We start from the raw sequence: 25227 nt of genomic DNA, 5'->3' as shown, positions 1-25227 counted from the left end.
AATCCATTTTCCAGGACATTACGAGGTTAATGAAAGCAAATGGCCTCAGGTAAGGCATTTAAGGAGAATAAGTTTCCTCCTATTAAGCAGCGGTAGAATTATTCATCCCTGAACTCTATGGCTGAGTGGTTCTGGGGCTGCCTCCCCTCCCGGCTGGGGCACGTGGGCTGAGTCAGATCAGGACACGGGACGGACAAAGGAGCTGAGGAACGTGCAGGGACCCCGGCCAGAGGGAGGGGACACTCGGCTGCCGGCTCCCCCAACCCCGGGTGGGTGGGTGGGTGGATGGATGGATGGAAATATGGCACAGCACAGACATGGTTGGTGCTCTGCTCCCGTGTGGGTCCCACAGCACATGGAGACTATGGAGGCTCCACGGAGAGCTGGAGGGATGGAAAGCACAGCGTGTGAGTAAAGTGAGTGTACAGGGCAGTGACCATTCCCTCTCCTGGGCACTGAGGAGGCCCCACCTCAAATCCTGGGCTCAGTTTTGGGCCCCTCACACCAAGAAAGGCCTTGAGGTGCTGGAGCGAGTTGAGAGCAGGGAACGGAGCTGGTGAGGGGCTGGAGCACAAGTGTGATGGGAGCGGCTGAGGGAGCTGGGGGTTCAGCTGGAGAACAGGAGCTGAGGGGAGACCTTCTGATCTCTGACCTGCCTGAAAGGAGCTTGGAGCCAGGGGGGTCGGGCTCTGCTCCCCAGGAACAAGCGCCAGGAGCAGAGGAAACGGCCTCGAGTTGCGCCAGGGGAGGCTGAGGTTGGATCTGGGGAACAATTTCTTCCCCAAAGGGCTGTGGGGCATTGGAACAGGCTGCCCAGGGCAGTGCTGGAGTCACCATCCCTGGAGGGGCTGGACAGACGGACGTGAGGTTCTCAGGGACACGGGTTAGTAGTGGACTGGGGAGTGTTGGGTTAACAGTTGGACTTGAACACAGAATCATAAAATCATTCTGGTTGGAAGAGACCCTCAAAATCATTGAGTCCAACCATAACCTCACTCTAGCACTAAACCATATCCCTAAGAACCTCGTCTATATGCCCTGTACACACCCCCAGGATGGTGACTCAGCCACTGCCCCGGGCAGATCCTGACGGTCTCTTCCAACCAAAATGATTCTATGATTCCATATGTCAGTGTTCTTGAGGCATAAGAAAACAGGCTAGAAAAAGAATAAAAATACCATTCTCACTACACCTCCCACAGCGCAAAATCCATACTTCCATTTAAACCTGGATGAGGAAAATAGGACAAAACATTTAACCACAATGATGTCAGATATCCCAGGCTGACTCCTTCCTTCAGAAACACTACAGAAGACAACGGCTTAATAGGCTGTACTGGACTGCTTGTAGAGCCACTTAAAAGCTAAACCTGATGTCAGTGGGTTACTGAAAAGGAAAGAAAACAGTATAGAGATTCTCTGAATGGAAGTAGAAATATAAAAAAAAAGAAGTTAAAAAAAAAAAAGAAAAATACGACCAGCACAAAAATTATTCACAATAGCTTAATTCATCAGCAATGCAATAATAAAGAAAAAATGCAAAAGGTTATAAAATTATTTTCTAACAATATTGAGGAAATAAAGACCAGTGTCCGGGTCGGGCACGCAGCGGCGCAGGAGCTGCATGTAGGTGAGGTTCTCGTGGGTGTTGGGGTCGAAGAAGCCCTTGGTGTCATCGCTGGGGTCGGACAGGACCTGGTTCATCTCCTCGTCGAAGTAGCCGCGCCTGTAGGCAGCTTCCACAGGGAGACGGTGGCTGTGCACGGGGTCGATGATGCCGCCGGTGGCGATCTGGGCCTCCAGCAGGCGGATGCCGTGCTCCTTGACGATGAGCTCCTTCTTCATGGCCTGGAAGAGGGAGATCTTGTCGTCTGTGTACGGGTCGGTGTAGCCCGTCACGGCCCTCTCTGCCGACAGCAGCTTCTCGTGCAGCTCGCTGCCCACCAGCCCCGAGGAGACGGCCTCGTCCACAGAGAGTTTCTGGTTGGTGAGTGGATCAACGATGAAGCCGGTGGCAGCCTGCGCCTCCAGCAGCACCAGCGCCGTGCCCTGCCTCAGGATGCCCTTCCACATGGCCTGGTAGATGCTCATCTTCTCCATCTTGGCGGGGTCAGCCTTGGAGGGCACCAGCACGCCGGCGATGCAGCCCGTGCCGTCCAGGTAGCGTTTGACGGAGGCCATCTGCGTCACCTCCTGCACCGTCTTGGCGCCCTGCACCAGGTCGGCCAGCGTGTCCTTGTCGATGATGCCCGAGTCCAGCAGGTCCGAGGCCGTCACCTGCCTCCTGAGGCCCGTGAACGTGACGTTGCTGCTGCGCTTCTCTGCCTCCTCCACGAGGCCGGTGAGGAGCCCGGCCAACCGGTCCAGCGCCAGGCTCCTGGACTTGACCTGCCCCAGCAGCTCCTGCCTCTTGGCCTCGGACACGTACTTGGAGAAGAGCAGCTCCCACAGGGAGACCTTCCTGCCCTGGAAGCTGCCGGCTGAGACCTGGACAGTGGAGGACTTGAGGGACCGCTCCAGCTCCTGCTCCTGCTCCAGCTCCTGCTCCTGCTCCAGCTCCTGCTGCTGCCGGGAGCCCAAGGCGTCGCCGTTCTGGGCCGGTGCCGGGGTCTCCTGCTGTGTCTGCATGCTGGCCAGGGCAGCACCGTGTCCCTCAGCCCCAGTGACAATGGCGGTGAGGAGGGTGATCATCTCGTTGATGCTGAGCGTGCCCACCTTGTACCTGCGGAGCAGGTCCTGGCGCCGGTGGTCGGGGACGTAGCGGGAGAAGAGCAGCTCCCAGACGGTGACGCTCTGGCCCTGGAAGAGCCCCACGCTGAGGCTGGTGCGGGCGGCCTGCAGGGCTTGGCGGGCGTCCTCGCTCAGCTGGTAGAGCACGGAGCCCTTGTCCATCAGCTGCAGCATGAGCAGCCCCGTGTCCGGGTCGGGCACGCAGCGGCGCAGGAGCTGCATGTAGGTGAGGTTCTCGTGGGTGTTGGGGTCGAAGAAGCCCTTGGTGTCATCGCTGGGGTCGGACAGGACCTGGTTCATCTCCTCGTCGAAGTAGCCGCGCCTGTAGGCAGCTTCCACAGGGAGACGGTGGCTGTGCACGGGGTCGATGATGCCGCCGGTGGCGATCTGGGCCTCCAGCAGGCGGATGCCGTGCTCCTTGACGATGAGCTCCTTCTTCATGGCCTGGAAGAGGGAGATCTTGTCGTCTGTGTACGGGTCGGTGTAGCCCGTCACAGCCCTCTCTGCCGACAGCAGCTTCTCGTGCAGCTCGCTGCCCACCAGCCCCGAGGAGACGGCCTCGTCCACAGAGAGTTTCTGGTTGGTGAGTGGATCAACGATGAAGCCGGTGGCAGCCTGCGCCTCCAGCAGCACCAGCGCCGTGCCCTGCCTCAGGATGCCCTTCCACATGGCCTGGTAGATGCTCATCTTCTCCATCTTGGCGGGGTCAGCCTTGGAGGGCACCAGCACGCCGGCGATGCAGCCCGTGCCGTCCAGGTAGCGTTTGACGGAGGCCATCTGCGTCACCTCCTGCACCGTCTTGGCACCCTGCACCAGGTCGGCCAGCGTGTCCTTGTCGATGATGCCCGAGTCCAGCAGGTCCGAGGCCGTCACCTGCCTCCTGAGGCCCGTGAACGTGACGTTGCTGCTGCGCTTCTCTGCCTCCTCCACGAGGCCGGTGAGGAGCCCGGCCAACCGGTCCAGCGCCAGGCTCCTGGACTTGACCTGCCCCAGCAGCTCCTGCCTCTTGGCCTCGGACACGTACTTGGAGAAGAGCAGCTCCCACAGGGAGACCTTCCTGCCCTGGAAGCTGCCGGCTGAGACCTGGACAGTGGAGGACTTGAGGGACCGCTCCAGCTCCTGCTCCTGCTCCAGCTCCTGCTCCTGCTCCAGCTCCTGCTGCTGCCGGGAGCCCAAGGCGTCGCTGTTCTGGGCCGGTGCCGGGGTCTCCTGCTGTGTCTGCATGCTGGCCAGGGCAGCACCGTGTCCCTCAGCTCCAGTGACAATGGCGGTGAGGAGGGTGATCATCTCGTTGATGCTGAGCGTGCCCACCTTGTACCTGCGGAGCAGGTCCTGGCGCCGGTGGTCGGGGACGTAGCGGGAGAAGAGCAGCTCCCAGACGGTGACGCTCTGGCCCTGGAAGAGCCCCACGCTGAGGCTGGTGCGGGCGGCCTGCAGGGCTTGGCGGGCGTCCTCGCTCAGCTGGTAGAGCACGGAGCCCTTGTCCATCAGCTGCAGCATGAGCAGCCCCGTGTCCGGGTCGGGCACGCAGCGGCGCAGGAGCTGCATGTAGGTGAGGTTCTCGTGGGTGTTGGGGTCGAAGAAGCCCTTGGTGTCATCGCTGGGGTCGGACAGGACCTGGTTCATCTCCTCGTCGAAGTAGCCGCGCCTGTAGGCAGCTTCCACAGGGAGACGGTGGCTGTGCACGGGGTCGATGATGCCGCCGGTGGCGATCTGGGCCTCCAGCAGGCGGATGCCGTGCTCCTTGACGATGAGCTCCTTCTTCATGGCCTGGAAGAGGGAGATCTTGTCGTCTGTGTACGGGTCGGTGTAGCCCGTCACGGCCCTCTCTGCCGACAGCAGCTTCTCGTGCAGCTCGCTGCCCACCAGCCCCGAGGAGACGGCCTCGTCCACAGAGAGTTTCTGGTTGGTGAGTGGATCAACGATGAAGCCGGTGGCAGCCTGCGCCTCCAGCAGCACCAGCGCCGTGCCCTGCCTCAGGATGCCCTTCCACATGGCCTGGTAGATGCTCATCTTCTCCATCTTGGCGGGGTCAGCCTTGGAGGGCACCAGCACGCCGGCGATGCAGCCCGTGCCGTCCAGGTAGCGTTTGACGGAGGCCATCTGCGTCACCTCCTGCACCGTCTTGGCGCCCTGCACCAGGTCGGCCAGCGTGTCCTTGTCGATGATGCCCGAGTCCAGCAGGTCCGAGGCCGTCACCTGCCTCCTGAGGCCCGTGAACGTGACGTTGCTGCTGCGCTTCTCTGCCTCCTCCACGAGGCCGGTGAGGAGCCCGGCCAACCGGTCCAGCGCCAGGCTCCTGGACTTGACCTGCCCCAGCAGCTCCTGCCTCTTGGCCTCGGACACGTACTTGGAGAAGAGCAGCTCCCACAGGGAGACCTTCCTGCCCTGGAAGCTGCCGGCTGAGACCTGGACAGTGGAGGACTTGAGGGACCGCTCCAGCTCCTGCTCCTGCTCCAGCTCCTGCTCCTGCTCCAGCTCCTGCTGCTGCCGGGAGCCCAAGGCGTCGCTGTTCTGGGCCGGTGCCGGGGTCTCCTGCTGTGTCTGCATGCTGGCCAGGGCAGCACCGTGTCCCTCAGCCCCAGTGACAATGGCGGTGAGGAGGGTGATCATCTCGTTGATGCTGAGCGTGCCCACCTTGTACCTGCGGAGCAGGTCCTGGCGCCGGTGGTCGGGGACGTAGCGGGAGAAGAGCAGCTCCCAGACGGTGACGCTCTGGCCCTGGAAGAGCCCCACGCTGAGGCTGGTGCGGGCGGCCTGCAGGGCTTGGCGGGCGTCCTCGCTCAGCTGGTAGAGCACGGAGCCCTTGTCCATCAGCTGCAGCATGAGCAGCCCCGTGTCCGCGTCGGGCACGCAGCGGCGCAGGAGCTGCATGTAGGTGAGGTTCTCGTGGGTGTTGGGGTCGAAGAAGCCCTTGGTGTCATCGCTGGGGTCGGACAGGACCTGGTTCATCTCCTCATCGAAGTAGCCACGCCTGTAGGCAGCTTCCACAGGGAGACGGTGGCTGTGCACGGGGTCGATGATGCCGCCGGTGGCGATCTGGGCCTCCAGCAGGCGGATGCCGTGCTCCTTGACGATGAGCTCCTTCTTCATGGCCTGGAAGAGGGACATCTTTTGTCCGGTGCAGGGGTGGGTGTACCCTGTCACGGACCTCTCTGCAGAAAGAAGTTTTTTTTGCAGCTCGCTGCCCACCAGCCCCGAGGAGACGGCCTCATCCACGGAGAGCTTCTTGTTGTTGAGCGGATCAATGATGAAGCCGGTGGCAGCCTGCGCCTCCAGCAGCACCAACGCTGTCCCTGGTCTCAGGATGCCCTTCCACATGGCCGTGTAGATGCTCATCTTCTCCATCTTGCTGGGATTGGCTTTGGAGGGCACCAGCACACCCGCGATGCTTCCAGTTCCCTCAAGGTATCTTCTCACAGTCTCCATTTGTGCTATTTCTTGTGCCGACTCTTTTCCTTCGTGGAGTTTTTCCATTGTTTCTTCTGTAATTATCTTTGCGCTGAGAAGCTCTGATGCTGTTACTTGTTGTCTGAGTCCTTGGAACCAGACGTCACTTCTGTCCTCTTCTTTTTCCTTAATGATTTTTAGTATCGTATCAATGATTCCCTGTAGAATGTGATGGGATTCCTCTTTATATTTTTTCACCAGTTCTTTTCTCTTCTCCTCTGTGATGTACTCAGAACAGAGCAGTTCCCACAGTGACAATATTTGTCCTTTATATTTTCCAACAGGTACTTGTACCTTTGTACATAATAGGGCATTTTTTGTTTGCTCATCGATGTAGAAATAGTCATGTGCTTTTTCCATGACCTGCAGCAGGTACAATCCAGTGTCTCTGTCTTTGGAACATCTCTGCAGGAGCTGACTGTAACTGATTTTCTCATGAGTGTTTGGATCTATAAAACCTTTGCTACCATGATCTGGATCAGAAAGCAGGAGAAACATATCTTCATCCAAGTATCCGCGCCGGCAGGCCACCTCGATGGGCAGGCGGTGGCTGTGCACGGGGTCGATGATGCCACCGGTGGCAATCTGGGCCTCCAGCTGGCGGATCCCATCCTCCTTCCCTGTTACCTTTTGCTTTATGGCCTGGAAAAGGGATATTTTATTTCCTGCACGAGGGTCTGTGTATCCTGTCACAGCTTTCTCTGCCGACAGCAGCTTCTCGTGCAGCTCACTGCCCACCAGCCCGGACGAGACGGCCTCGTCCACAGAGAGCTTCTTATTTTTCAGCGGGTCAATGAGAAAACCAGTGGCAGCCTGTGCCTCCAGCAGCCCCAGTGCACATTGCTCCGTGAGGAGACCCTTCTCCAGGGCCTGGTAGATGCTCATCTTCTCTTTCCTTGATGGGAGCAGAACCCCGGCAATGCATCCAGTGCCATCCAAGTACCTTTTGACGATCTCCCTCTTTGTGAGGCTGGCAAGCGCGAGACTCCCATCCTGCAGCTGATCAAGAGTTTTCTTGTCAATTATCTCAGAGTTAAATAATTCCGCTATGGACACATCCCCCCGGAGTCCTTTAACCTTGAGGGCTTCTGCTCTTTGCTCTGTATCCTCAATTATTTTGAGGATGAGCGCTATAAGCTCTTCCAGTGTGAGGGTTTTGGATTTGTACTGCATCACTAGATCTTTCTTTTTCTGCTCAGAGATGTAATGAGAACAGAGGATTTCCCAGACAGAAACTCTTTGGTCCTTAAACTTTCCAACTTTCACTTCAAGAGGCGTTGAGCGCAAAGCCTGTTTTGTAAGCTCATCAATGTAGAAGTACTTTCCTCCTTCCTGTACAATTTGTAGCATGTACAACCCAGTCTCTGGATCCTGGACACATCTCTCCAGGAGCTGCATGTAGGTGAGGTTCTCGTGGGTGTTGGGGTCGAAGAAGCCCTTGGTGTCATCGCTGGGGTCGGACAGGACCTGGTTCATCTCCTGGTTGAAGTATCCGCGCTGGTAGGCCACCTCCACGGGGATGCGGTGGCTGTGCACGGGGTCGATGATGCCGCCGGTGGCGATCTGGGCCTCCAGCAGGCGGATGCCGTGGCTCTTCACAATCAGCTCTTGGTTCATCGCTTCAAACAGGGATATCTGGGCTTTTGTGTAGGGGTCGGTGTAGCCTGTCACGGCTCTTTCTGCAGAGAGTAGCTTTTCAAAAATCTCCCCTCCAATCAGACCAGCGGTTAGTGCTTCTTCCACTGAATACTTCTTGTTTTTCTCTGGGTCAATGATGAAGCCGGTGGCAGCCTGTGCCTCCAGCAGAACCAGAGCTGTCCCTGGCCTCAGGATGCCCTTCCACATGGCCTGGTAGATGCTCATCTTCTCATTGCTCGGTTGTATAAGGACCCCTGCGATGAAATTGCTGCCCTCCAGGTACCTGCGGACAGAGTCCATCTCAGTGACTTCTTTGACTGTTTTCTTCCCCTGGTTGAGCTCATCGAGGGTTTTTTTGTCTATCAGTTGAGACTGGAAAAGGTCACTGGCAGATACTCTTTTCCGCAGGCCCTGGAATGCAAACTTCTTGCCTCGTGTCTCAGTCTCCCTGATGATCGTGGTGACAATGGTTACGATCTCATGCAGTACTTCAGCTTTCTCATCTTTGTACTTTTGCACCAGCTCTCTTCTCTTGCTGTCTGAGAGGTATTCAGAGTTGAGGAGGTCCCAGACTGACACGGTCTGTCCTTTGAACCGCCCTATGTTCACGCAAACCGTCACAGACTTCAGCACCTCCATGGTTTGTTCATCCACACAAAACATGGCGTTTTCTGACAGAGGAAGGAGCCAGAGGCCTGACTCAGCCTCCTGAATGCACCTGTCCTTCAGCTGCTGGTAGGTCACGTTCTCCTTGGTGTTTGGATCAAAAAAGACTTTGGTGGTGTCGTTCAGCTGAGAGAGGGTTTGGTTCAGGTCCTCGTCGTAGAAGCCGTATCTGCAGGCAGCCTGCAGTGGAAGGTGATGGTGGTGGATGGGATCGATGACCCCTCCGGTGGCCAGCTGGGCCTCTAGCAGGGGAACAGCATCTCCCAGGGGAATCAGCTCTTTCCTGAGCGCTTGGCACACCGAGATGGAGCTCTCGGTGTAGGGGTCTGTGTATCCGGTCACTGCCCTCTCAGCCAGAAGCAGTTTCTCGGTGAGCTCCTCACCAACCACACCTGCTTTCACGGCATCCCTCACGCTGAGCCTCCGGTTGGTGGCCGTGTCCGTCAGGTAGCCGGTGGCTGCCTGAGCTTCCAGCAGACGCAGAGCAGCCCCAGGGAGGAGGAGATTGTTCTTCATGGCATCGTACAAGCTCATCTTCTTCTTGGATGCCTCTACAAACACCCCGGCAATGCTGCCTGTGCCCTGCAGGTACCTCTTCACGCTCTCCATCGCGGCCACCTCCTCAGGAGTTCTGATGCCCTGAGCCAGTTCCTCAAACACCTTCTCAGTGATGATGCCGGCATCCAGCAGCCAGACAACGGGGACGCTGCCCTGCAAGCCTTCCAGGGTGATGTGGCTGCAGGCTTGCATCTCCATCTCCCTGACCAGCCGGAGGACAAGAGCAACCAGCTGCTGCAGCGACATCTCCTCAGAGCGGAACCTCTCCACGAAATCGCTCCTCTGCTCCTCAGTGAAATACCCAAAGTGGATCAGCTCCCAGAGGGACACCCCTTTTTCCTTCACCACATTTTCCTTAAAAATGCGTTGGATTTGTTCGTCGGTGTGGGCCGGGGCAGCTGCCTGTGCCAGAGGCAGCAGGTGGAAGCCGGAGATCTCGTCCTTCTGGCAGCGCTTGATGAGCTCGGCATAGGTCACGGTCTCTTTGCTGTCCGGGACGCAGAAGGCTCTGTTGTCATCACTGGGCTTAGAAAGGGCCTTGCTCGTGTCCTTGTCCAGGCACCCTCGCTTCTGCGCAGCTTCCGTGGGGATGTGGTGGCCACACGTTGGGTCGATGATGCCTCCTGTAGCCATCTGCACCTCCATCAGCTGCATGGCCTGTTTGTCAGCAATCAGGCCCTTCTTCATCGCCTGGAAGAGAGGTATCTTCTTGCCTGTGAAAGGATCTTTGTAGCCTGTTACAGCCCCTTCTGCGTGCTGCAGCTTCTCATGGACATCTGGCCCAATGACTCCCTCCTTGACGGCGTCATCCACAGAGAGTTTCTGGTTGTTCACAGGGTCAATGATGAAGCCCGTGGCAGCCTGGGCCTCCAGCAGTGGGAGAGCCACTCCTGGCACCATGAGATTTTTCTTCATGGCCTCATAAATGCTTATCCTCTGGTTTGATGGTTGGAGCACGATCCCCCCGATGCTGCCGGAGCCATAGAGGTACTTCCTGACTGAGTCCATGTGCAGGACTTCCTCTGGTGTGACAGACCCCTCCAACACCTTCTCAAACAGGGCCTTGTCAATGACTCCCGTTTCCATCAGGTGGTAAGCGCTGACACTGCCCCGCATGGCTGGGAACTTGATGGGGGCCCATTTCTTCATTTCCTCCTCTAACATGATTCGAATCTGCTCCAGGGTGAGTTTCCGCAGCTGGTAGTGGTTGAATATTTCTCGGCGCCGGCCCTCGCTGAAGTACTCAGAGTTCAGCAGGTCCCACACAGAGACCTTCTCCCCCTGCAACCGCCCAAACCTGACGGGCAGCCAGGAGCTCCTGAACACCCGTCTGGTGGCATCATCGATGAACTGGCGCCTCCTGCTGTTCAGGGGCAGGAGGCAAAGCCCAGTGGACGGCTCAGTGATGCACTTCTCCTTTAGCTGCAGGTAGGTGAGGTTCTCGTGGGTGTTGGGGTCGAAGAAGCCCTTGGTGTCATCGCTGGGGTCAGACAGGATGACGTTCATCTTCTTGTCAAAGTATCCACGCCGGTAGGCCACCTCCACGGGGATGCGGTGGCTGTTGACGGGGTCGATGATGCCACCGGTGGCGATCTGGGCCTCCAGCAGGCGGATGGCATGCTCCTTGACGATGAGCTCCTTGTTCATGGCCTGGAAGAGGGAAATCTTGTCACCCGTGTAGGGATCTCTATAGCCAGTGACGGATTTCTCTGCGGACAGTAGCTTGTCGTAAACATCTGGGCCAATGACATTCGCTCTTAAGGCCTCATCCACAGAATACCTTTTGTTGGCAGCTGGGTCAATGATAAATCCCGTAGCAGCCTGTGCCTCCAGGAGGATCAGTGACGTTCCTGGCCTCAAAAGTCCTTTCCGCTTGGCCTGGTAGATGCTGATCTTCTCCTGGGAGTCAGGAAGGAGGAGCCCACCAATGCTACCGGTCCCTTGCAGGTACTTCTTGACAGTGTCCATGCTGACAACCTCTTTGGCTGATGTTTCTCCCTCCTTCAGTTTCTTGAACAAATCTTGGTTGATGATTTCAGAGCTCAGGAGCTGGTCAGCTGTCACCCGGTCCCTCAGTCCTTCAAAGGTGACGTTAGCGGTGGAAGCCATCTCCTCGATGGTGGCACTGACTGCCTTACCCAGTTCTTGCATGGAGAGTGTTCCTGCGAGGTACTGCTGGGCAAGAGCAGCTCTTTGCTGGCCCTGGATGTAGTCTGAGAAGAGGAGTTTCCAGAGGGACACTGACTTTCCCTTGAATTTACCTGCAGCAACGGGTATCTGCGTGTTCTCCAGAGCTGTTTGGCTCCTGTGGTCAAAGAAGAGCTGGGTTCCCTCAGATCCTTCTCTGCTGTCTCCACCAAGTGGCAGCAGCAGGAGCCCGGTGTTGGGATCGGTGAGGCAGCGCTTGAGCAGCTCTGCGTAGAGCAGCTTCTCCTTGGAGCTGGGGTCGAAGAACCCTCTCATGTCCTCAGTAGGACTGGAGAGGAGCTGTCTGGTGGCCTCATCCAGGTACTCCCACCTGCAGGCTGTCTCTGTGGGGACACGGAGGTGCCTGCCTGGAGCGATTATACCCCCTGTGGCCATCTGAGCCTCCAGAAGGCAAATGCCATGATCTCTGGGGACAAAGCCCTTCCCGATGGCTTGGAACAGAGAAAGCATTTCTCCAGTGTAGGGGTCCCTGTAGCCAGTGATGGTCTTCTCTGCTGAAGACATTTTCTCATGAAGCTCTGGGCCGATGAGACCCACCCTGACAGCCTCATCGACCGAGTAGCTTTTGTTCTTTATGGGGTCTGTCAGGCTGCCGGTGGAGGCCTGGACTTGCAGGAGCATCAGGGCAGCCCCAGGCAGCAGGAGATGCTCTCTCAGCGCCTGGTAAAGGCTTTTCCGCTCACCGGAGGGCAGGACAACGCCGGCCACGCTCCTCGTCCCACGCAGGAACCGCTGAACCGAGTCGTTCTCTGCTACCTCCTGGGCAGAAACTCTTCCCTCCTCAAGACCTCGGAACGTGTCGGGGCTGATGATGCCGGCGTCCAGCAGGTCCCTGCTGCTCACCCTCACCCCCAGCCCCGCGAACATGGTTTGCACGGGCAAGAGGAGGAAGCCTGAGGCCGGATCAACAACACAGCTCTTCATGAGCTCCGTGTAGGTGACCCTCTCCAAAGTGCTGGGGTTGAGGAACCCTTTGCTCTCCTCGTTGCTGGGGTCAGAGAGGACCTGTCTCATCTCTTCGTCTAAATATCCCCTCTCGCAGGCAACATCTGCTGGGAGCCGCCGGCCGGTGGCCGGGTCGATGACGCCTCCGGTTGCGACCTGGGCCTCCAGCAGCCGAGCGCCTTGTTCCCTCCCCACCAGCTCCTTCTGCATCGCCTGGTAGAGCGAGACTTTCTCCTCAGTGTAGGGGTCCACGAAGCCAGTGGCAGCTTTCTCGGCAGTGAGCAGCTTCTCCTTCAGCTCCAGCCCCACCAGCCCCAGCTGCACGGCTTCTGCCACGGAGACCTGCCGGTTCGTCACCGGGTCAATGATGGAGCCCGTGGCCGCCTGGGCCTCCAGAAGACAGAGTGCTGGATCCAGACTCAGAAGATGCTCTCTTGTGGCCTCATAAAAGCTCATTATCTTCTTCGAAGCCCCTACACAAACTCCAGCAATGCTGCCAGCTGCCTCCAAGGGTTCACTGGGAGCATCCATCACCGTCACATCCCCGCCAGCTGCTTTCTTCTGTTTTCCAGGCAGCCTGTCCTGGCACAGGCGGTTTGCTCCCTGCACGTTGTCCTGGTGAGCGATGGGGACAGCGTGGCCGTTCACCGCTGGCTGGCTCTCCATCCTCACACTGCGCTCCTCTCACAGCTCTCAAGACTCTGGAGAGGGGAGAGAATGGGAAAGCTCAGTGAGAAATCAGCTTTTCTGTGTTTTGCATGCTAAATATGGGGGGAAAAAGACAAAGAAACACTTCTGAGGCAGGAGGATGTAACAGCCAAAGGCTGAGCATGGTCAGGGCACTGTGCGTGCCCCTGTCCCCAACATGCTAAGCCAGGCCTGACAGAGGTGAGCGGCCTCTGCTTCCTGAGCTGGACTTGCTGGGTACACGAGGACACGTCACCGTGAGAGGCTGGAGCAGAACCACCCCTGGGACCAGTGGGCACTGGGCTGAGGCAGGGCTGGCACTGGTGAGGAGCAAAGTCTCCACGAGCTGTCACACACGTGTGGCCAACAGCGTGTGCAGGGCTTGTCTCAAGGTCTGGATGGAGCTGGGCTTGGGGCCGAGCACCAGCCAAAAGCATGGACCCCCAGGGAGCACCGGCAACGCTGGGGCTGCTGCTGGCACTGGCACAGGCAAAAGAAAACCCCGTGCCAGGGGAGAGGCGGATCTGTCCGCCGGGGACGAGGTGCTGGAGCGAGTTGGGAGCAGGGAACGGAGCTGGTGAGGGGCTGGAGCACAAGTGTGATGGGAGCGGCTGAGGGAGCTGGGGGTTCAGCTGGAGAACAGGAGCTGAGGGGAGACCTTCTGATCTCTGACCTGCCTGAAAGGAGCTTGGAGCCAGGGGGGGTCGGGCTCTGCTCCCCAGGAACAAGCGCCAGGACCAGAGGAAACGGCCTCAAGTTGCGCCAGGGGAGGTTGAGGTTGGATCTGGGGAACAATTTCTTCCCCAAAGGGCTGTGGGGCATTGGAACAGGCTGCCCAGGGCAGTGCTGGAGTCACCATCCCTGGAGGGTTGGACAGACGGAGATGAGGTTCTCAGGGACATGGATAGTGCCAGGGTGGGAGAACGGTTGGACTTGATCTTGAGGGGCATTTCCAACCAAAATGCTCCTGTGATTCCACGGCACCATGGCTGTGGCACATGCTGCAGAGGCTCCTCACCACCGCAGCCCTGCACCGTGCCTGGGACCTTCGGTCCTGGGGCTGGAGGCCGGTCCTGCAGCCAGGAGCTGGGGTTGAGGTTTGGGGAGCGGGCGGCCCTGCTGCGCAGGGCCACAGGGGCAGCTCCTGTTCCCCCCTGAGCCCCATCCCTTAACAGAACCTCTGGCACTGCTGCAGAGCGGCTGTGCCAGAGCTGTGCCAGCCCTGCGGAGGCAGGTGAGGCCTGGCTGAGGAGATCTCACCCGCCAGCATCTCCGGTCCCAGCTCAAGGACACAGCCAGAGCTGGGCTGCCCGTGGCACATGGAGGCAGAGCAGAGGAGCACTGGCACAGCAGCTCCAGGGAGTGCCGGTGCCACACTGACCCTCCCACGGCAATGGCTCTGCTTGGGGACGGTGGGGACCAGCCGTATCTCTGGGGTGCAGATCCTGCCCGGGGTCCACAGACCCACGTCCCTCCTTGTGCTGCCACAGCAAACACCCGGGCATGCGGGGCAGCACGCCAGTGCCGGCAGACCTGTGCCAGCGCCGCAAGTGCCATGCCGGTGCTGGCAGTGCCATGCCAGTGCCGGCGATGCCATGCCGGGGCCCTGCTCCCCACAGGACCAGCCTCTCCATGGGCTCTGTGCCCCAGCCCAGCCCCGTGTGCCCGCTCAGCCCATCCTGCGCCCCCCGCCCAGCCCAGCCCCTTCTCCTCACCCCGGCTCCTGTCCCAGCGCACTCCGGTGTCGCTGCCCGTCCCGGGGGAAAGGGCCCAACGGCGCCGTCCGCCCTGTGATGTCAGCGCGAGCGCGGATCTGCCCAGGCAAAGGTGTTTGTGTTTGCAGGTTCAGGGCTGCACCCGGTGCCAAGAGGTGGGGACACTGGGCGGGATGGGACACTGTCCTGAGCCGCGCTGGGGGAGGCGAGGAGGAGAGCGGGGTCGGGGCTCGGGGGTCTCTGCCTGGTGGGGACAGCGAGGGGCCTGTGCGTGGGCTGTGGGTGGGAGCAGGGGGTCCCTGCCTCTCTCTGTCCCGCAGGCTCACACTGGGGACACGGACCCGCGCTGCTGACACTGGGCAGCCCGTGCCTGGGGCCACACACACGTTAACCCACGATGCGGCTGGCAGCCCCTCACCCGGCTCTGCCCACCCCGGCCCCGGGGCTGTGCCACCCCGCAGGGCTGGAAAAGCCGCTCCCGGCGCCGCAGCCCTGTCCTGGCAGAGGGATGCCGGGTTGGGTGGCGCAGGCTGTGCTGCACCTGGCAGGAGCGGAGCTCAGCCCGGCTGTGCCGTGGCACAGGGGTGGGCAGTGCTGGGGTGGCTGCGGTACCGGAGAGCCTGGGCAGGTCCCGCACATCCCAGACCCGAGCTGGCCACGGGCACCGGCGTGCAGAGGGGATTTGGGCTCTGCTGCTCATAACACTGCACAGCTTGAAACCCCAATCCCAGCAGGGCTGGGGGGCCGGGGCAGGACCCCCAGGGCTGAGGTGGAGCCCCCAGCCCATCGCGGGCAGGGAGGACGCAGCGGGTGTGCGGCACAGCAAGGACTCTGCTCCCTTTCGTCAGCAGGCGTCAGCCCCATGGAAACTTTTAGTAACCGACTCTGCCTACCAAGCCGGGGAGCTCCTGGCGCAGGTTCAGGCGCTGGCACCCGCGCCCCTCCCCGTGGCCACGGTCTCTCCCCGACGCGGGCAGCTCGCCCTGGCAGCGGCAACCGCTGCTCCACGCCTTTGGCTTCTGCCAGCGTCAAGGAATGTGCTGGTGTGAGCCCTGGATGTGCCACATGCGTGTGCACGGCCCCTTCACACCCACCGGCATCGTGTGGCCGCGCAGCTCCTGGGTGTGAGTCATGGTATGAGGCTCTTCCCATGCACCCCATGGACACCCCACACATCTGCACCCACAGCTGCCCTACATCCCATGGGTCACCCCACATCTGCTCCTGCAGCTGCCCCACATCTCATGGACACCCCACATATCTGCACCCACAGCTGCCCCACCTCCCATGGACACCCTGCACAGCCGCACCCACATTCTGCCCCACGTCCCATGGACACCCCACACCTGCACCCACAGTCTGCACCTGGCTGGGGAGGGAGAAGCTGCTGGCAGCCCTGGGGAGGGACTGGGAGGAGGGACAGGTTTTACTGGCAGGGTGTGGAGCACAGTTTCGGGGAGGGGGTGGCAGAGGAGGGGGCGGCAGAGGAGGGGGCAGCAGAGCTGGGGGTGGCTGGGGCTGTGGGTGGGAGCCTGGTTGGGCCGGGGGAGTCTGTGGGGTCTCTGGTGGGACAGGCTGAGCTGGGGGTGTTTCAGGGGGAGGGAGAGCAGCACAGAAGTTGGCTGGGGCTGTGACAGAAGGGGGACAGGGACAGGGACAGGGACAGGGACAGGCAGGGTGCTGGGGCACTCGGAACGCCCGGTGCTCCTCTTGGGCAGCACTGGCTGCTGTGGAGCAGAGGCCGCGGTGCCGGGTCCCACCGATGGCTCCTGCCCCTCACCTGCTCGTCAGGTGCTGGACGGGGCTGCTCCTCCGTGGGATGGGCTCGCACCTGCCCACGGGGGACAATCCCACAGCCCCGCATACCCACCTCACCGGGTAGCGTGGAATGGTGCTGCCGGTCCCGTGTGCCCTGCCCCACTGCCTGCCCTCCCATGTCACCCGCTGCCCCCGCGCCCCCCATGCCCGTCAGAGCCCCGAGGCAGCACAGACCTTCCACAGGAGCCATCCCAGCCATGTCGCCCGCTGCCCTCTCCTGGGGCACACCAAGCCCCCTGTGCCCATCGCAGCCCCGAGGCAGCACAGACCTTCCCCTGGAGGGTCCTGCCTGGGCAGCCGTCACCTCCTGTCCTGCTCCCAGGACATGCCGGGACCCGGCACCAGCATCCTCCGGCTGTGCTCAGCCACGAGGCCGGCAGTGCCTGGCGTGCCACAGCACCGCACCGCCGCCGCCCTGTGCCCATTGTCCCACCCCAGCACCAGCTGCGGCCCAGCCAGCCCGGCGAGCGCCGGCAGCACCGCATTCCTCGCATACCCAGACCTGCCCGTGCGCCTCCATCCCATGCGGCCCCTCGGCACAGCCCCGCGATGCTCCGCCAGGCCCCGCTCTGCCAAACCTCTCCTACCTGCCCTCGGTGGCCGCAGGACGGGCTCCCCGGCGCTGCCACAGTCCCGCAGCTTCACCGCTGCTTCCTGCCCGGACACGAGCAGGTTTAAAACCTTTCCCTTCCCCGCCCCTGGGATGACACACCGGCCCAGCCCTGCCCGAAACACGGGGCCAGCCCTCCCCGTGCCCCCCCGTGCCGTGCCGGGGGTCCAGCTGCGGTGGGTCCTGCAGCCCCGTCACCCTGCGCCGTGTCCCCAGGGGCAGGTGTGAGCAGGTGAGGGACTCGCTGCAGGGTGGGCAGGTGGCCCTGTCCCCAAATCAGCCATTGTGCCCTCCGCAAAGGAGCGATCTCGGCCGGGCCAGCGTGCCTGCGCTGCTCTCATCCCCAGCAGCCTCCATCCTTGTTCCCATTGCCGCAAAATCCCCCAACACCCCAGCAACACCGCAGCAATGCCCCAGCACCGCGTCCTGGAGGCAACTCTCCCCAAGTTCCCTCCCTGGGCAACCCCTGCCACCCCCGGTCCCCAACCCTCCTGCACGGCCGTGTCCCCTCGAATCGCCATGTCCCCTCGAATCGCCATGTCCCCTCGAATCGGCCGTGTCCCCTCGAATTGCCATGTTCCCTCGAATTGCCATGTCCCCTCGAATTGCCATGTCCCCTCGAATTGCCGTGTCCCCTCGAATCGCCATGTCCCCTCGAATTGGCCGTGTCCCCTCGAATTGGCTGTGTCCCATCAAATCAGCCATATCCCCTCGAGTCGGCCGTGTGCCCTCAAATTGCCATGTCCCCTCGACTCGGCCGTGTCCCCTCGACTCGGCCATGTCCGCCCAGCCTGGGGCCACAGCTGCAGGGTGACGGACCCCAGACTCTGACCCAGCACCGCAGCCGCTGGGGTGCAGAGGGGACCCTTCCCCCTGGCCCCCCCGCCTTGCCCACATCCCTGGGTGAGCAAGTGAAGCCTGAATTGCCCAAAACAAGCCCAAGCCACCCTGTTGCCACCTGAGTCACTCAAATACCCCTGCCTGTGTCACCAGCCCCACGCCCTGTCCCCAGCCCCACATCTAGCTCCTCTCTGCCCCTGAGCACTCCGCTGCTCTCCCTGGTGCCGTGAGTGCTCGGCAGGCACCAAAGGGCAGCGGCACCACACATGGCCAAGGGGCCCTTTGGGGCCATAGGGCTCGGCAGCCCCCTCCCAGTGCCAGCCCATGGGTAACGTGCTGGGGAAGGGATGGCACCGCTTGGGCAAGATGTTTGTGGCGTGTGGGAGTGTGTTGTCTGGAGAGCTGCCGGTATCCAGGCACGGGGCTGGCCAGGCAAGCCTGCGGCATGGCGTGGCGTGGCACCGCGTGGTCCGGCGGGCACACAGCCCTGGTGCCGGCTGTGGTGAGCCCATGTGGAGGGGCGTCCCCTGGGAACAGCTCAGCCCAACACCCCGGCAGGAGCCCCTGCTGCTCGGCAGGGCTGGGCTGGTGGTCCCGGGAGGGCAGAGGAACCCTCGGGACGGTGTCACCCCCCAGCAGCCAGAGTTGTGGGGCTGAGAGAGGGGTGGGCCCGGGTGCTGAGGGAGCTGGGGGTTCAGCTGGAGAACAGGAGCTGAGGGGAGACCTTCTGATCTCTGACCTGCCTGAAAGGAGCTTGGAGCCAGGGGGGGTCGGGCTCTGCTCCCCAGGAACAAGCGCCAGGAGCAGAGGAAACGGCCTCAAGTTGCGCCAGGGGAGGTTGAGGTTGGATGTGGGGAGCAATTTCTTCCCCAAAGGGCTGTGGGGCATTGGAACAGGCTGCCCAGGGCAGTGCTGGAGTCACCGTCCCTGGAGGGGTTGGACAGACGGACATGAGGTTCTCAGGGACAGGGGGCAGTGCTGGGGTTGGGGTAACGGTTGGACTCAATGCTGTTATGGGGCTCTTCCAACCAAAGTGATTCTGTGATTCTATGATTTGATGGTTTGATGATTCGATGATTTGATGATTCGACGATTTGATGATTCAACGATTCTGTGATTCTGTGATTATCTGATTTGACGATTCTCAGCTCCAGACCCATGGGGCGATATCCGAACGGTGTGAGGGGCAAGGGCTGCATCCCCGGGCCGGGCTGGCAGCCGCCCCGTCCCGGCGCCGGTTTCTGTGGCACATGGCACTAGGTTGTGTCCCAGGAACCCGTGTGGGTTTCCGGTGGCTGCACAGGCATTGTCAGCAGTTTTTGCAGAGGTGTCACTTACCAGGGTTGCTGAGAGGCCTTAATCCCAAGGCAAACAGGGATGAGTGTTGGTGCCACCACAGAGAGCTCAGCCCCAGCGTGCTGGAGCGGTGCTGTCACCACAGAGCTTCCCGGCAGCGATGCCGCGGAGACCCGACCCACTCGCCCTCTGGCGGGTCTGGGCCAGTGGTCCCTGTGCAGCCCCGGCCCCACCAGCCCGCGCTGGGGACGAGGGTGGCCCTGGCGCCGCGGCGGGGCTGGGCACGGGCATGGCTGGTGACAGGGGGCCTGGCACGGGTGGCCCAAGGGCGATCGTGTCCCTGCCTCACTGCAGGGACAGGCAGGAGGGACCTCGGCCCATGCTCACGCAGCCCGGTGTGCTGTGCTGGGTCAAACTGGGCCGTGCTGGGCTGTTCTGCTGCTACGCCTGCCAACGCTGTTTTGCTTTTGCTTTCCCAGGCGCTGCGCCCAGAGGGAGGGGACGGGTCTGGTTCCAGTAATTAGCAGTAACGTGTGGCTGCAATTCCCGCGAATGCCTTCAACTCGCCGTATGCGGCTTCACCAAAGCATCTCAGCTACGCAGCAAGACCAGGAGCGACCGGCCCGGGCACCTCTCCCTGCCCGCGGGCGGCCGCGGTTTGGCTGGAGGTGGCTGCTGGCTGCGGTGACACCCCCGCTGTGCCGGCGGCCGAGCCCGCGGGGCCACGGAGCCGCTGGCTGCGGGAAGGGAAAGCCCAGAGGCGCAGGCACCGGGCCGCGGTCACTGGTGCTGCAGGAGCCGTCCCGCAGTGGGACACCCTGTGTGCCGGGGTTGGTGGGGACGGCTGAGCCAGCCGGGTGTCACGGGGGCACTGCGGGAGGGACACTGCGGATGGGGCTGGGCTGGCAGAGCCCAGGGAGGGGTCCCGGATGAGGGGTCCCACATGAAGGGTCCCGGAGGAGGGGACTCACTGTCCCCACTGTGCAGTGCTGTCACTGCGTGATGCGGTCACCAGGCCTGGTGGCTGCCCCCTTGCCATGGCAAACCGTGCTGCCGCTCACCAGGACACACCGTCTGACACTCCCAGCGCAGCCCCTGGTGTGGGGCAGCCCCTGGTGTCACCGGGCTGCGTGTCCTCCCTGCACCGTGTCCGTCTGTCCCAGCTGCGGACATTCCAGGCCCACGGACACCTGAGGTCCAGCCCCTGCCCCAGCCCAGCTGTGCCCAGGGCAGCGGCAAAGGGCGCAGCCCCATGGCATCGGGGGCTTCGGGGGCTCCAGGGCCCCGAGTGCCACAGGTGGCACCGGTGGGATGGCAGCAGCAGCAGGAGGACGCCAGGCCGGCTTGGGTGCCGTCACCGCGCTGCCTGCCCCTCCGGGCATGTGCCCAGGAAGCGGCAGATGGTGCGGGAGCGCAGCCGATGCACCAGGACAAACTGTGCCGGGTCCAGCCCGGACGCTGAGCGTAGCACCAGGAGATGCCGGCTGGGGCTCTGCAGCCCGACACGGCGCCCATGCCACATGGTGAACGCCAGCACTTGCACACACGGGCACGGCTGGGCACACACGTCTGCCGTGCAAGTGGTTACACACACACGTGTGCTCGGACATGCTGGGCACAGCCAGGAGCAGAGCAGGTGTGGCGGCGGCGACCTGTGCCGCTCTGGAGCCTCCATACCCATAGTGCCACTGCACTGTGCCACTGCCTCCATCCCCGCCACGCCACTGCCTCTGTCCCCACTGTGCCACTGCCTCCATCCCCGCCACGCCACTGCCTCTGTCCCCACTGTGCCACTGCCTCTGTCCCCACTGTGCCACTGCCTCCATCCCCGCCACGCCACTGCCTCTGTCCCCACTGTGCCACTGCCTCCATCCCCGCCACGCCACTGCCTCTGTCCCCACTGTGCCACTGCCTCTGTCCCCACTGTGCCACTGCCTCTGTCCCCGCAGGCGTCCTGACCCCGTGCCCAGTGGTGGTTTGCACAGGGCAGGATGAGCCCCGGAGGGTGCTGGGCTGTGGGGCCGTGGGCTCTCGCCCCGTGCCGGAGCGTGGCCCCGTGCCAGTGCGTGGCTCTGGGTGTGTGGGTGCAGGGTGGGGACAGTCCTGCTCGCGGGTTCCCACAGCGGGACAAGCGCTGGGGCGATTGGGCAACAGGGCGGCACCCGCTGCCTCCCCGTCCCTGCGGCAGGGCCGGTGGCTCCGGGGTGGCCGCTCTGCAGCGGGGCGGCACAGCCATGGGACCAAGTGCCCAACCGTGATGGTGCCCGTTTGGGGCCAAGGCTCCACCTGGGTCCCCCGCTGTCCCCAGAACCCTCCTGCGGCAAAGTGATGTGCTGGCAGCCGCGGGCGCTCCTCTGCCAGCCCAGCAAGGGCTGTGAGCCACGGCGGCTCTGCTGGGCCTCCCCCCTGCACCGCGTGTCCCTGGGGATGGTGCAGCGTCACCGGGACCTGTGTCCCCACCCCAGTGCTGCAGGTCCGTGTCTCTGTCCTTCACATCACCCCCATCCCCACGTCCAGCCCTGGTGAAGCTGCATCCCCAGGGTGTGCACAGCTGCACAAACATTGTGCAAACGCTTTCCATGTGTGTCCTGGCCACCCTGCGCCTGTTGTCATTGTTTCCCGGGCCAGCGCCATCGCCCAGGGCTGCGATGAGGCTGACATAGGCCGGTGGTGCCGGTGGTGCCAGGTGTGTTCCCCGGCTGGGAGTGGTGGGTGAGGTTTCTCTCGGGAATGTGCAACGCAGCCGGTGTCGGCAGCCCCAGCCTGCGCCGGCAGCGCTGCCCGGACCGTCCGGGGACATGTCGGTGGATTCTCAGCCTGCAGAGCGCTGGGGTGCTCAGCGCTGCTCTTGGCAATGCCGGCAGCGCCAGCGGTGAGGGGCCCCAACCCCACACTGGGCGTTCACAGGGCTCCTCGGTGTGGGGACGTGTCCCAGCACAGACTCGCTGACGCATCTCCAGACCTGTCCCCCCTTGGCTGCAGTCCCGTGGAGTTTGTTCAGAGACAGTTTCAGTGGGGGCAGTTTTAGGGGACAGAAGTGGAGGAACGGGACTGAGAGCTGCAGGCAGGGCCGGTGGGGCCGCAGGGAGATGGAGGCGCCAGGGCAGAGCCCGGCCCTGGTGCGGTCAGACCCCAGCCCCGGTAGCGGGGGGCCTGGACTCCCCAAGGCAGGGGATGCTGGGGTCAGGGCCCGGCTGCTGTGACACTGGGGACAGTCCCTGTGCACGAGGCTGGAGTGGGGAACAGCTGGTATCCCCAGATGTGTGTCCCCCCCCGATCTGCAGCCATGTCCCGTCCCACCCGTCCCCCAACCGTCCTGGTGCGGGACAGGGAAGGACGGTGGACAGACACTAGACAGGGACCGCGGGGGGTCCTCGGGGCTGCGGGTGGCAGAGGGGCAGCCAGCACAGGGGGACAGGGACCCGGCCCCTCCTGGCGCTGCCGCCGTGGGTGTGGGGCATGGCAGGAATCTCAGCATCGCTTTCCTCGGAAAGGAGGCACCGCGGCGCGCTGCCCGCTGGCACCCACCGCACCGCCCCGGGCTCGCACGCCGCGGCGCCGGGCGGCTCTGCCGGTGGCACCCAGTGGGGCACACCCAGCAGAGCCCGGCCACCGCGCGCCACTGTGCCGGGCCTCGTGTGTGCCAGCTTTGCCGACGCTACACCCCCCCGGCACCATCCGGCTGACAGCCCCTCATCCCATCGACAGCGCGGGGACGGACAGACGAGCAGACAGACAGAGTGCAGCAAGCCCCGGGTGCTCATAGAAAATCAAACCTACTCTTTCTGGCGGCTGGCGGGGCCGTGCCCGGCCAGGGTTACATTCAGCACTACTGCTGCCCGGTTAGCAGGTGACGGAACATGCGGCAGCGGGGGGGTCCCGCTGCCCGCGGGGGCTGCTGGCGGGGGGGCGTGAGGGACCCCGCACCCGTGGCACCGCACCCTGCCGAGGCGGCCGTGCCGAGGCAGCCGTGCCGGGGCCCTGCACACACCGAAGGCCCGAGGGGAGGGGTAGCACCAGAATCGGGGCTCTGCACCCGGCGAGGGGCCCAGCGCCCAGGTACCGACCCGGCCACCTCCCCGGGCGCAGGCGGCGGGACGGGGACGAGGGGACGCCCCGCCAGCAACGCCGTGCCTGGGGGCGCCGCGGGAGCCTGGGTGAGGGGGGTCCAGGCCGGGGCTGATCCCACCCCTGCGGGTGCTCCAGGTGCTCGGTGGGGGCATCGGGGCTCGGCCCCCACGCGCTGCCTGGGGAGCGGGAACAGGGGCTGCGCCAGCCAGAGCCGGGGGGTTCAGTGTGTCGGGGGTACTTGCATATCCAGCGGGGCCGGGCCCCACGGGGTCGGGGACGGACGGACGGACAGCTCAGCTCTCACGGGCGGCACCTGCTCGGGGGCACCGCTCCGGGCTGGAGACCGCGGGGTCGGCGGCTTCGCCATCGTCCAGCCGCGGGGCCGCCGGCAAGGAGAGTCCTGAGTGGGGTGGCCGTGGTGCTGGGCGCAGGGCGGGCAGGGGGTCAGCGGCAGGGGCTGCGGCGCTCCGGGGGGGACCCTTCGGGCGGCTCTGCGAGGACACGGCGGGGCTGGAGCTGTCGGCTCTCCAGCACCAGTGCTCTGGGGGCGGGGGACAGCCCCACAGCCCAGCGCCACACGGTCACAGCCCCCTAGCCCCCTAGCAGGCTCCGGGGGGGCCGGGACACCCAGCCCTCACCTGGGGGTGCCACAGCCACACTCTCCTCGGCCGCAGTGAACTGCAGCTCCGCGCCGTCGGGCAGCAGGGACCCGCGGGAGCGGGGACACCGGTCACCGGAGCGCGTCCTCCGCAGCACCGACTGGGGAGGGAGAGGGTCAGCGCCCGCAGCGGGGTCGGAACCGTGGGGGGTCCCTGGTGCTCACCTTCCTGGCCAGGGGGCTGCTGGGCGCCGAGGCGCTGCTGTAGAGGCTGAGGCTGGAGCTGGAGCGGCTGGGGGACAGCGCTTTGGAGGAGGTGGCCGACAGGTTCCCCGCACACTTGCCAGCGGCCCCGAAGGCATCGGGGGACAAGTACTTCTCGTTGATCTTCAGGTTGGTCCTTCCCTTCACTGGGGACGGCAGAGACGTGAGTGGGGGGGTCCCGTGGCCCCAGGGGGTGCGAGACCCTGGGAGCTCCATGGCCACCACCGACCCGCTCGGCACCGCGGTGCCACAGGCACCCTATGTCCAGCGTGGGACCCCTGCACCCACCTCTGCAGGGGTCGTTCTTCACCAGGAACTCATCCAGCGCGATCCAGCCCCCCCCGACCCGCACCATCAGGGTGCTGCGCAGGATCCGCACCATCCGCAGCTGCTGGGACTCCCCGAACTGCGGGGAGGGGGCGTCAGGGCGGGGGGGTGCTGGGGGACGGGGACGGGGAGCCAGAGCAGGTACCAGCACCCAGATGTCCCCGCCACCAGGCCATCGGTCCCCGGCAGCCCCTCTGTCCCCGCCAGCGCTGCCCTCCCTGCTGCGCCACTGCAGCACCTGTGCCCAGGGACCCCACGGGACACGGGGACGTGTGCCCGACCGCTGCGAAGGGTCCGGGGCTGGGAGCCCCCGCACCTGGGGAGCTGTGGGGCCGCTGCACAGTGCAGGGGGTGGAAGCACAGCCGGGACCCCAGGCGGGGTTCGGCACTCACCCGGTACCGGTTGGCGCTGATCTGCTCCACCTGGAAGCGCTTGGCACAGTTGCACTGGGCCACTTGCCTGTTCACCTGGGGAGGGCAGGTTGAGCTCAGCCCCATGGTGGGACCCCCCGCCCAGCCCCCCTGGGACCCCGTACCTCATCCTGGATCTGGTCGGCGTCGGCGGTTCGGCGCAGCGGGTCCCGGTTGGGGTGCAGGGTGCTGACAAACTCATAGTAGTCGATGAAGCCGTCGCCGTTCATGTCGAAGATGTTGGCCACAGCTGTCATCTCCAGGACGTTGGTGGGGAACTCTGGAGGGGGACAGGGACCCTCAGCCCCCCTGCACCCCTGCACTGAGGCCAGCCGGTGTCAGCACCAAACCCTGGTGCCCTGAGCAGAGCCCATTTTCCCTGGGGCTGCCAGCAC

The 25227-nt window shown here is 63.1% G+C and overlaps 2 protein-coding genes across 3 annotated transcripts in view; both read right to left on the bottom strand.

Annotated features, from left to right (window-relative positions):
* Positions 1-1517: 1517 nt before the first annotated feature.
* Positions 1518-17057, bottom strand: EPPK1 (epiplakin 1). Of its 2 annotated transcripts, none has more exons than XM_065628295.1 (2): positions 17003-17057; positions 1518-12896 (listed from the first exon to the last, which is right to left on the bottom strand). In XM_065628295.1, the coding sequence occupies exon 2, from the start codon at positions 12859-12861 to the stop codon at positions 1555-1557; it is 11307 nt and encodes a 3768-aa protein (XP_065484367.1). In that variant the 5' UTR covers positions 12862-12896; positions 17003-17057; the 3' UTR covers positions 1518-1554. The 2 variants fall into 2 exon arrangements, with proteins under 2 accessions (XP_065484367.1, XP_065484369.1); XM_065628297.1 differs by lacking the exon at positions 17003-17057 and adding an exon at positions 16685-16773.
* Positions 17058-22943: 5886 nt separating this feature from the next.
* The window catches only part of LOC135985066 (microtubule-actin cross-linking factor 1, isoforms 6/7-like), a 31771-nt gene continuing 29487 nt past the window's right edge, over positions 22944-25227 (bottom strand). The window contains exons 35-40 of the mRNA XM_065627986.1: positions 24958-25112; positions 24815-24889; positions 24383-24500; positions 24056-24240; positions 23871-23991; positions 22944-23723 (exon numbers count right to left, since the gene is read on the bottom strand). Of these exons, the coding sequence (XP_065484058.1) occupies positions 23677-23723; positions 23871-23991; positions 24056-24240; positions 24383-24500; positions 24815-24889; positions 24958-25112 (701 nt within the window). The 3' untranslated portion in view covers positions 22944-23676. The remainder of the gene's footprint in view (positions 23724-23870; positions 23992-24055; positions 24241-24382; positions 24501-24814; positions 24890-24957; positions 25113-25227) is intronic.

The sequence above is a fragment of the Caloenas nicobarica genome, chromosome 2, assembly GCF_036013445.1.
Source record: "Caloenas nicobarica isolate bCalNic1 chromosome 2, bCalNic1.hap1, whole genome shotgun sequence".
Taxonomy (NCBI): Eukaryota; Metazoa; Chordata; class Aves; order Columbiformes; family Columbidae; genus Caloenas; species Caloenas nicobarica.
This window is presented reverse-complemented; position numbering and strand designations above follow the sequence as displayed.

Excerpts from the sequence above, each read along its gene's own strand:
- EPPK1 (XM_065628295.1), bottom strand. The coding sequence starts at position 12,861 with ATGGAGAGCCAGCCAGCGGTGAACGGCCACGCTGTCCCCATCGCTCAC.